General features: G+C 35.2%; 1 protein-coding gene across 1 annotated transcript; it reads left to right on the top strand.

The window, feature by feature from the left end:
* Window positions 1–3,807: 3,807 nt before the first annotated feature.
* Window positions 3,808–10,635, top strand: LOC143080533 (small nuclear ribonucleoprotein-associated protein B'-like). Its single transcript, XM_076256415.1, has 5 exons — window positions 3,808–3,978; window positions 8,256–8,519; window positions 8,905–9,073; window positions 9,657–9,728; window positions 10,445–10,635. Exons 1-5 carry the CDS (start codon window positions 3,970–3,972, stop codon window positions 10,459–10,461), a joined length of 531 nt encoding a protein of 176 aa, XP_076112530.1. The 5' UTR covers window positions 3,808–3,969; the 3' UTR covers window positions 10,462–10,635.
* Window positions 10,636–11,652: the final 1,017 nt, after the last annotated feature.

Here is an 11,652-nt window from a genome sequence, read left to right as displayed (position 1 = left end):
ATTAGACCGATATAGATCGTTTTGATTAGAGATAATGTGAACGTTAACTGGTTTTATTTATATCGATTCAAATAAGATCGATTAAAAAAATGCTAGTGTGAATGGCAGGGGCGGATGCAGGAATTTTCGAAAGGGGGGTGCTAACCCAGGGCACCCAGGGCAAAGGGGGGGGGGGTGCAAAACATATGTCCCGATACAAATGCATTGATCGGCAAAAATAAAGGGGGGTGCGCACCCCCGGAACCCCCCCCCCCCTGGATCCGCCACTGAACGGGGTCTAAGTATGCAGGGAAGTCAGTGGTGGATCCAGAAACTTCATGAAAAAGGGGGGGCACTGCGATCTACCTTAGAGGGTGCACATACCCGCTCCATTCTTACTTCAGCGATTCACTTTAACCAATCATTTTTTTCTACGAAAAGGAAGGGCCAGATACCCTTTCCCCTAAATATGCCAATGGAAGTGCGCACCTTTTAGGTCGAGATCAAACACTATCAAGCCGCTTAAGTCAAACACCGCATAATTTCCGTAAACATGTACATTATGTATATCATAATCAAAATCGTGGAGATTAATTCTTCCACAATCTGCAAAGTATAAAGTATGAGTACTGATATAATTCAACTACAAACGGTAGTCAGGCAGTCCGTCAATCATGTACCATGCATATTAGTCTATAAAAAAAATAACGTCCAAACATTCTTATTTTAAAATCATGCCGAAACTCTGTATCTGTAGAAATTAAACAAAAAGTGTATATATAATATACTCGCCTCTTTTATGTCTTTGGTTTATATTTTTAGACTGGTACTAAATATTAGGAGGACCCAAGTTTGTTTTTTTTTATCGTCTAACAGATTTTAGTTCCAACACTCAAATTTGTATCTTTCCAGTTCCTATGATCGTAAAATGATTGTTGGAGTGAAGTTACAGGTTATATAAAATTGGGGAAAAGGGGGGTGGGGGGAGGAGAGGCATGCATTTCCATTTTCATATATGGATCCATATCACGGCGGTCATATGAGATCATATGAGTCATTCGGTATATCAAGAAAAATGAAAATGACCGTGAAAGTTAAAATACATAACGGTGGATCAAGCATTGCGATCGGATCGTGAATGTAATAAGTTGTGTTTTTATTTCAAAATCTGTGGGAAAAAAACTACCTATCAAGAGATGGTTGACGTTATAAATATATGTTTCACAGATGACGACGGATATGTTCAAACTATATATATGATAGAGAGGGTGACCTTAATCGGGACTCCGGGGTCGCGTGCTTTTAAGCTCTGGATATCGGGATTGACCCTTTCGGGATCCGGGAATTCTTTTTTTTTTTTTGAATATCGGGATTTCCTGTTTTTTCAGCCCGGGATTTCGAAATCAGGACCTCTCTTACCCCCTTCGTTGATACACCGGCAAGTAATAAAGTTGCGTTATTTAAATTCAATTAAAGGTTTATTTACAATCGGCATGTTACATAACAAATACACATAGAGAGCTTTTATAACCGACAATTACATACAAAGTCATTTACATAATAATCATACACAATAAATACATTAAAACATAAAAGACATAGAACATACATTTCATGTACATTTAGCCGGGCTGCACTAATTTAAATACTATATATTATACACATGCATAAGCATAAGCACTAAGCTAAAAGCAACATAAAAACTAAAGCACAGCATTTCATAGTACAAATTATAAAAAGCTAAGCAAACACAAAAGTAGCACTATTATGTTTCAAGCTGTAACATAAAATAAATAAAACTAAGCACATGCACTGCAATGGCATGAGTTGCCATTCCATGAGTTTATTAGACTCTTTTATTGGGTAAAGATGATTCAGTTCTAAAGTGGTTTGGCAACTCATTCCATAGTTTGGCAGCAGAATATCTGAAAGATTTCAAGCCATACCTTGTTGTTCTTACGTCAGGTATTTCAGCTAAATTTTGGTATCTGAAAGAATATTTTGTTTTTTTTTAATATTTATAAGATCATGGAGGTATACTGGATTTTCATGATTGACTGTTCTAACGACCTCTATTGCCATGGTTCTTAGGCGTCACTTTAAGTGATGGCATTTTTTATTTTAATAGTAAGTCTTCATATGTGCTATTGTGATCCTGGTAAACGAAGCGAAGCGCTCGTTCTTGTACTTTTTAAATTTTTGTAGTGCTGGCCTAGCAGCAGAAATGCCAGGACAATGAGCAGAATAAAGGAGTGATATATTGTTAGTTTTCCAAGTTTGTTTAAGTACTTGTCAAGTCTTTTTAAAACATTTAGTTGTCTGGATGCTTTTTTGCAAATGTTTGATATATGCGTGTTGAAATTTAGTTTAAAGTCAATGGTGATGCCTAATAGTTTGACCTCTTTTTCACATTTTATTTTGTTACCTGCTAGTTCAAATGTAATGTTTTTGACCATTGTTTTTTTCCCAATTGCCAAAGCTTGTTCAGGGTTTGCCTTCATTTGATTGGAATAAAACCATTCTATCAGAGCCAAACTGACTTTTTCAAGTGTGGAGATAACGGTGTCTATATCTCTATTTGCATAAGATAATGTGTTGTCATCAGCGTAATTGTAAAGTGAACTGTGTGTGGTGAAGTGAAATATATCATTAATGAAAATGTTGAAAAGTATAGGACCAAGAATAGAAACTTGTGGTACTTCTTTGTATATGTTTTGTCAATTGCTCAGACTAGAACCAACTCGAACACATTGTTTCCTGTTAGATAAGTAATTTTTAAAGAGTTTTAATGAGAAAGTTAAGACCATATATGCTTCAAGCTTAAGCAGTAGAAGATCGTGAGGAAGACAATCGAAAGCCGTAGATAGATCCATTATTATTGAGCCAATAAACTTATTTTGATCAAGTGCCATTTTCCAGTCCTCGATGATTCTGAGTAGAGTAGTTTGACATCCGTATTTTGGTCGAAAAGCAGATAAGTATTGATGAAAGTGTGCGTAGAAGTATTCAACTAGCTGGTTGTAAATTGCTCTTTCAGGAAAATTTTGAAATTGCTGGAAGTATACTTACTGGTCTACAGTTGCCCACATCAGGTACATTGTTCTTTTTGTGCAATGGTACAACTTGTGCCTCTTTTAATTTGCCTGGAAAAGTGGCTGATTTTATAGTCTTGTTTATCAATTCAGTTATTGGTTTAGTGATAACTGGTTGTGCTAGTTTTAGGACTTTCACTGATATATGCCATCTATTCCTGTTGCTTTTTTTATGACGCTTCAGAGATTCCCTATATAAGCAACCAATTTTTTCCCAAAAAGGGGGGGGGGCCGGGCCCCCTGCCCCCCCCCCCCCCTAAATCCGCCTCTGGATGTTATTAATAGCAGGTGTGTTGTTGCCAATATCTTTAGCCACATTTATAAAAAAAATCATTGAAATGTTCTGCTACTTTCTTTTGGTCACTTATTATGGTTTCTTCGTCATATAGAATGCTATTTTTGGTGAAGTTGCTACCTTTTTTGTAATGAAAGGTTTAATAGTAGGCCAGAAATCAGATGTTTTGGTCCGCCTATATATATATATGCAGCGTTCGTAAAAGTATGTTTTAATGGATTTTTTCTTTATCTTATAAAAATGCAAACATATAAATGGTCATCAAAGAACTAAGAATTTAGTGAAGTTAATTGACTTTTTCTGTATATCTATTGTTTTAATAATACATGAACTTTTTTGTCGCTCAAAGTGTCTTCTTGTTGCTAATATTTCTTCTTGTCGCTTCGTGTCGCTATAATTCTTCTTGTTCCTAATTAGTGGGACCGAGAAAAAAAAACAAACACAACTTCCGTTATAGGTGGCGCTACATAACGCTACACTGACGACTTCCGTCTTGAATATTTTTGCTTGGCGTCTTACATTAATCTAAATTAATCGACGTCTAAATTGTTTAATTATAATGATAACAACCAGTTTTTAATCGTACAACATCAAATCATCAAAATGACACAGGTATTTCTTGTTATGCACATTTCTATATCTTCTGACACACTTTGGAAATGTACTACCGGCATGACTTTTTGTTATGGCGGCTAATTTGTTTTCGTTTTGTATTCCTTTTTCAGATGTATATATTGGTAGACAGTTTAAAATGATAATCATAATGAAAGAACTGTATGTCTATTGTGTTTTTTTTATATGTTTAATAAAGATTACGCAGTGTTGGCACGAAACACAGACTCGTAATTGAGTCGATTGACGCAAGGAACCCCTTTTTGTGTTCTGAATTGACCTCATCATTCAGTGATTTTTAACCGCGCTCGTGAAACATGAGGTTTCTTCATTTACTATAAGAAAATTATAAGCCAAGATAGTTAAAAACGTTGAACAAATTAGTAAATTGATGCTGTCAAGTCCACAATGGCTCATCTGGCTCTGAACTCTTCGTGTTGGTGCAGTTGCTTCTGTGTCTGGCAGTTGGAATCAATCTCTTAATAGTGTTGAAAACTCCCTTTGTTGCTCTGATCTATTGCCTCACATTGTTCTGCCTTCCTCGACCTAGTGTGTGTTGTTGACAATAACAATCAAAACCATAGTCAAAATAGATATGACGTCTTGAAAGCTATTATATTTGTTTTCTTTGACGCCTTACTTCTACGTCATAATGCTGAAGCCGCCATTTTCAGATGGACTTTGAGAGCATATTTTGCTCTCAACTTTAAGACCCAATTTGGACATCAAATTTTCATTGAAGGCTAAAAAATAATTGCATATATAAAAATTCTTACCTTTTATGTGTTTGTATGTGCAAAATATTTCCAATTAATCCATTCAGAAATAATAATATAAGTTCCATCCGATGCGGGAACATGTCGACTGCATTTTTTAAAACGTATAACTGTATAAGGCACCCGTCATGTTATTTCTTTGTTCAGTTTGGTAATGATCGAAGGTTGTTATGACTGAGGAAGAATGTCGGATATGATTTCTGACATACTTTTGTCATATTGGCCAATCTGCTCATGATGATGACCGTAAAAATTCTTCAGTGACCTTAATTTGATGATTCATAGCACTGTCTTAGAAACTTTTGAGAAAGCAGTATTCCTTGTACATCAAAGTCAACGTAATATGTAGCTCTAGAGTAACGCATCAATTGAGACACATATACTCCATGTGCTGGTGCCCAGGGCTTTCCCTTGAAATTGAAGTAGAAGGCTCAGTTTAAATTATAGGCGGCTGTAACATGCGTTCAGCAAAGCCGGACGCCCACCAAGCTATAAGCTTGGTGCCTTACGGCAGCGGGTCTTGGGGCCGCTCAAGTCCAGGCCACCAGAAGCTTTGGCATAAATAGAGCAAAATCCTGCATTCTCACAATCTCCTGGCACCTAATTTCATCTTTCAAATGACCATTTTTTATGTATGAAATTAAAGAAAGAAAAAAAAATCTCAAAGAAATTTCATTTTTTTTTTTTTATGTTATAGTTTTTTTATTTTTATTACCGTATGCTTAAAATTCATTTACTTTTAAAGGAGTTTTATTTATATAATGATTCGGGTTTGTTAGAAATCTTGATCGATTTATTTTGCATAACTACGTGCATTTGTAAACAAATCATGGACCCCCTTTTCTCTCTAAAGACTGTTACGCGTATTTAAATCATACAATTATTTCTCAATCATTGACAGAAAATTGATATATCCTCTGATTTTCTCTTTTTTTTTTTGGAAGCTGTTCAATAAGTAGGATACATAAATCATTTGGAAATGTTATTTATTTGAGGTCGAGTCGACAATATTCTACTTTCGTTTTTGACCTTGATCCCCTGAACACCACATGGGTTTTGAACTTCAAAAGATACTGTTTTCCAGATTTTGAACAATATGATCTACTACACTTTCTTTAATTTGACTGATATTATTCCATAACAATAAGATTGTCATCCTATCTGATTGTCTTCACGTTTTAAAAGCCAAAAAAAAAGCTAACGAATTAATGACCATCGGAACGTTTCTATTGTTATCTTTCAATGACAACCGGAACGTCTCTCTTGTTATCTTTGAAAAGAAACGATGCATTCGGACTTTAAATAGACAACCAATCACTAACCTGAATTCATGTGAACTATATTTAGCCCAAGGTAAACACTGACTTTTCATCCTTGTTTATCGTGACCGCGACTTTGCGACAATACGTCTCGGCTGCCTGTAAACATTTGAAAAAGATATTTTTTTCTTTTTAAATTTATATTTTTGTCAGTGAAGTAGCCTGCACTTGAAGTCACCGCAAACGGCGGATTTCTGCCGGCTACCGGCTTCAATGGAAAGCCCTGGGTGCCACTGGGATGTTGCTACACAGAAATGGAAAGATGACTACAGGAAAATTAAAATCATTGCTATTGTCATAAATTTGGATATTTAAGCTACCATCAGTAGTCATAAGATTGCCCGTAGTCTGGGGCATATAAATAAGATTTATTTGTTTTGTCAATTTGATGGTTCCTGTCAAAAGAGTAGACTCATGATTTTGGGACACCTTTTGTTTCTGTCTTACAAGAATAATTCAGTAAAGAATTAAGAACCCACCAGAGGTGTTGTGTGAGTAACAAAATTATTAATGTTCAGCATTTTTTAATGGGTGTTTCAGTGTAAAGGGCCATAAAAATAACTGCCTACTCTTAATCTTTTAGTGTCCTGATGTGAAAAAGATTTTTTTAATAATCAGATAAGCATGAAGACTAAAAAAAAACATTTGAGACTTCAATTAAATCTTTTTGCATAAAAATAACCAGAACACACCCACGAAATCGCAGGCATATACAGCTTGTGAACTGTTGTAGGATGATGTTTGTAAAAGATAATAATGTATCATGGAGAATTTCAGGAAAGGTATCAAAAGCCTTCTCCCTTTTTCCAAAGTTCGATACATTTTTTGTATCTGTTTCCTTTCTGTTAAATTAAACTATTTTCGTGTTTCTGGCCTCAGACCACAATTATTATTCTCCTTTGCTACAATGCATAAAAGTCAAATTAAATTAAAAATTTGCCATGCTTCAAACAATAAATTAATGTAACTACTTATATATAGACCATTATTAGTCTAATAAAATATGCTTCTAGGACAATCGGATTCATCAGTGCTTTTTCTTTTGAGAGACTTGGGCTAATTTGAGGGGTGGTCGGAGGGGTCCTGATCCCGAAATCCCGGTCTTACAAACAGAAATCCCAAGATGCAGAATTTAAAGAAATTCATATCCCGAAATACCAAAATCGAAAAATATATTCCCGGATCCCGTATTGATCAATCCCCAGATCCCGAGCTTAAAAACAACCGATCCCGAAGTCCCAAAAAGGTCCTGTCTTCCTCTAGTCTCTACCCTACTTTCATTTTTGCCAAATAACTACTTTCACTTTCAACAATAAATTTGTATGTCCCATTTATGTGCAATATGTTTTCTAGTCTGTACATCCGTGCGTTGGTTCGTGACGTCCGTCAGTCTGTCGCGTTTCAGGTTAAAGTTTTTGGTCGAGGTAGTTTTTGATGAAGTTGAAGTCCAATCAACTCGAAACTTAGTAAATATAGTGCCGAGGTGGCATCTGTGTACTATGGACACATTCTTGTTTCCACATGTTTTACCTATTTTAATATATATGACCCCTTAAATAGTAAACATTTCAAAGAAAACAGTAGACAGAAAACAGAGAGGATCTATATAATAAAGTAGCATAATAGTGGTTTACATGTAGATAAAACGCGTAAAATAATTGTCCTCAGCTCTAAGGAGGTATAATAGTTGTGGTTCTTACGATCTAAACACCATGATATGGAGAACGCTCTGATGGGCTTATTTATTTTTCGATTTTTGTTAACTATCATACGATTGGTTGTTTTAAACCGGAAGTCTATCTTTGACGTAAAGTCAGTCTGATGACAGAATCAATATCCGGACTCCTTTTTTGTCGTTTTTCTCCAAAAATAACTATCTGAATAATCATAAGAATGGATGAGAAATGCGACTATGCATGTTACCTATAGAACACAGAGGCATGGTGATTAATTAATCGTGGAAGGAAGAGAAGCGACACACACAATGAGATCTTCTCGTTTAATAGTATAGATGTGTACCTACCTATTCACTGTCTCTACCTTCGGAAAGGGGTTTGCCCAAACCAAATATTTTTAAATGTGGCCTAATTTCCACATATTTATAGTCGCACAACAATACTACCAATGTTATCATGAATTGTCATTTGTCTAAACATATTTACATCGTTGTTTTACCTTGTAGACTGTGGGGAGGAGTTCTAAGATGTTGCAGCATGTCAACTACAGGATGCGATGCACCCTGCAGGACGGCCGTACATTTATAGGAACCTTCAAAGCTTTTGACAAGCACATGAACTTAATATTAGGAGACTGTGATGAGTTCCGTAAAATCAAACCAAAAAGCTCTAAAGGAAGTGATAAAGAAGAGAAGAGAGTTTTAGGCTTGGTATTGTTACGTGGAGAACATCTGGTTTCCATGACTGTTGAAGGGCCCCCTCCTGCAGAGGTAAAATACAAACTCATTTATAAATCACTGTGGAAGAAATATACAAGTAGTAACATCTGAGTAAAGTGAGATGTGGAGAATCAACTACATGTTCACAAGTTTTAGAAGTAGGATGTCAAATTTGAAAAAAGCATTAAAAGTTCTGTGCATCACAATTTAACTTATAGACAAAAAAGAGATATTTATACAAATAGCCATAAATGTAGGTACTTTGAATTAGTAATTAAATGTAAAAATTGTTTAAAGACACAAGAGAGTTACGCAAAATATTTATATAGTATAAAATGTAAGGACAGTCATAAATATTATTGACATTGTAAGCAATCGGCTCATTTGAAAATCTAAAAAAAATTTTGCAAAATTTTATTTTTTATTCTATTGACAGGAGGGTATCGCAAGAGTTCCTTTATCAGGAGCAGGCCCTGGTCAAGGTATGGGTAGAGCAGCTGGACGTGGTCTTGGTCCAGGAGGTGGTGGTGGACCAGGATTACAGGGTCCAGCTAGAGGGGTTGGTGGTCCATCCTATCAGAGTATGCAGCCAGGAGGACGTGGAGGTAAATTTTTGCTTACAAAGGCATATAAATAGGTTGAATGATTGAGTGTAGGCATAACTTAAAAGCATGATTGATAGGTAATATATATTGAATTATCTTGTTTGCTTTAGTGTTCCTATTGCATGCAGCTGTCAACAAACTTATACCACACTTAAGGGTAATTTATGATCCTTTTTTAGGAGTACATGTATGTTTGATAATCCACCTACCATGTGCTGGGTTGAAACACAAACAGTTGCATTTGATATAGTGAGGATAAAACCTTTGTTACACACTGTTGCTGAATTGGCTCTATAGCAATGTTTCTCTAACAGAAGTTTAATTATCCCATGATAACGACTGTAAAAATGTCATTTTTAAATCCAGATTTGTGCATATAAACTAGATGGAAATATATTGACTTCTTGGAGTTTCTACTATGTTATTTCTATACATTTTTTGTAAACTTAAATAAGATTTTGAAAGGAAATGGGGAATGTGTCAAAGTGACAACAACCCGACCACAGAGCAGAAAACAGCAAAAGGCCACCAATGGGTCTTCAATGTTACGTAGCATAATAACCTTTTAATTGTTATCTTTCAGGACCTCCTAGAGGACCTCCTGGCGGTGGATACAGAGGTGGTGGTGGAGGTGGAATGAGAGGAGGATACAGAGGTAATCACTGACATTAGAATGCATATTGACATTCACATGTCCTTAAGGGCTATTCCATTAAAGTGAATATGGGAGGGTACTTAGGACATTAAGGAAGGTACTTTCAAAATATTTCAACAAAGAACCAATTTCAGATTATTTTGCCTTACACTTGTTAATAGTAAATTAGATGCATAGGGGGGGGGGACACGACTTATTTTGATGGAATAGCACTTATTTTATATGGGAAAATTCTGAATTTACAGCCAAATTTCCTCTACTAAGAATTGTATATTGATGGGGTTATCTTGGGGGATAAAAATTCCTGTATATGCTGTCATTACTCATGGTATGTAGTGGCTGTTTTCTCAGCTGTGGTAACATGCGATTTTCTATAAATAGCTATCCCGCCAAAAAATGAAGGAATCCAGTTTGGATGTTACTTCATATTAATAATACATAGATCCTGGGTACAAGAGCAACTTTTAACACTATTATGCACTATGATTCTCAATTACAGTTGCCTTGAGTCCAGGTGCTAAAACAGACTGCCTTTCATCCCTCAATACCGGAACATATGTAGCCCTGACCACTTTTATGATCTGCGCTGTAGCAACTTGTTGATGGATCTTCTAAAATTTCAGCCATATACATTGATATATATAATAAATAATTTGTTTCTACTAATGCTATAGCAGTATATGTTTATTTAATTTTATTTATCTTTGTGATTGTAGGTGGTCCCAGATATTGAAAGAACAGAACACAATCCATCATGTATGAGAGAAGAAAGAATGTATCAGGACTATCATTTTAATGACTATTTGTGGACCATTTATAAATCATGTTTTTACTTTTACATGTTTTATGTCAGAGAAATCATCTCATTTCATTTCATGTTGTACATAGTAAAGAAATTACTTCTAAATATTTGTTTATAAGTTTGCCCTTCACCTTATGTATGTCCAAAGGTCAGTGTCAAATTGTCGGATACCTTTTATATTTTGTCTAATGTTTTTTTTGTCTGATATATTCATTTTATGTTGGGTTCTTATTTACATTTTATCTTCAAGCTTTTAACTTAAGTTTATGTAATATTGGTATTGCTTGATTGGATGTTAAGTGGTTCTGGCTGTGTCACAATCTTGTAAATATTGGCTTTATTTAGTATGTTGTATAATTTACACAATTATTTAATTGACCCTATTTTGTCCTCTAATAACGAAGGGAAATAAAGGTTTGCACTCTGTGCAGCAATTGTTTTCCACACTTCTTTCTTCATGCTTGAAGATATTGATTTGATATTTGGTGTATTGCTCTATCATGGCAAGTTATAGATCAAGTTCAAATTTTGTGTAGATTTATGGTCCTTGGGCTAAGGTAATTCACTCAAATAATCAGTTTTCCACACTATTTTTTGTCATGCTTGGAAGATATTGATTTGAAACTTGGTTTATAGTTTAATCATGACAAGTTACAGATCAATTTCCGATTTTGTGCAGAGTTATGGTTGTTGGACTTAAAAATTAACTCAAATAATAATTTTTCAGCACTTTTTTAGCTCACCTGGCCCGAAGGCCTTTTACAAAAATCTTCTCAGAAACTACTGGGTCAAATTTAACCAAACTTGGCCACAATCATCATTGGGGTTTCTAGTTTAAAAAATTGAGTCCTGTGACCCGGCCAACCAACCAAGATGGCCGCCATGGCTAGAAATAGAACATAGGGGAAAATGCAGTATTTGGCTTATAACTCATTTAGAGCAAATCTGACAATAGGTTAAATTGTTTATCAAGTGAAGATCTATCTGCTCTAATTTTCAGATGAATCGGACAACAAGTTGTTGGGTTGCTGCCCCTAAATTGGTAATTTTAAAGAAATTTTGTCGTTTTTGGTTATTATCTTGAATACTATTAGAGAGATATAAACTGTAAACAGAAATAAT

Source organism: Mytilus galloprovincialis, chromosome 6, assembly GCF_965363235.1.
Source record: "Mytilus galloprovincialis chromosome 6, xbMytGall1.hap1.1, whole genome shotgun sequence".
In the NCBI taxonomy this organism is placed as follows: Eukaryota; Metazoa; Mollusca; class Bivalvia; order Mytilida; family Mytilidae; genus Mytilus; species Mytilus galloprovincialis.
The sequence above is the reverse complement of the archived record's forward strand: the minus strand, read 5'-3'. Positions and strand labels throughout refer to the sequence as shown.

Excerpts from the sequence above, each read along its gene's own strand:
- LOC143080533 (XM_076256415.1), top strand. Across the intron at positions 8,520-8,904 it reads AAGGGCCCCCTCCTGCAGAG|GAGGGTATCGCAAGAGTTCC; the intron begins GTAAAATACAAA and ends TTCTATTGACAG. Across the intron at positions 9,074-9,656 it reads GCAGCCAGGAGGACGTGGAG|GACCTCCTAGAGGACCTCCT; the intron begins GTAAATTTTTGC and ends GTTATCTTTCAG.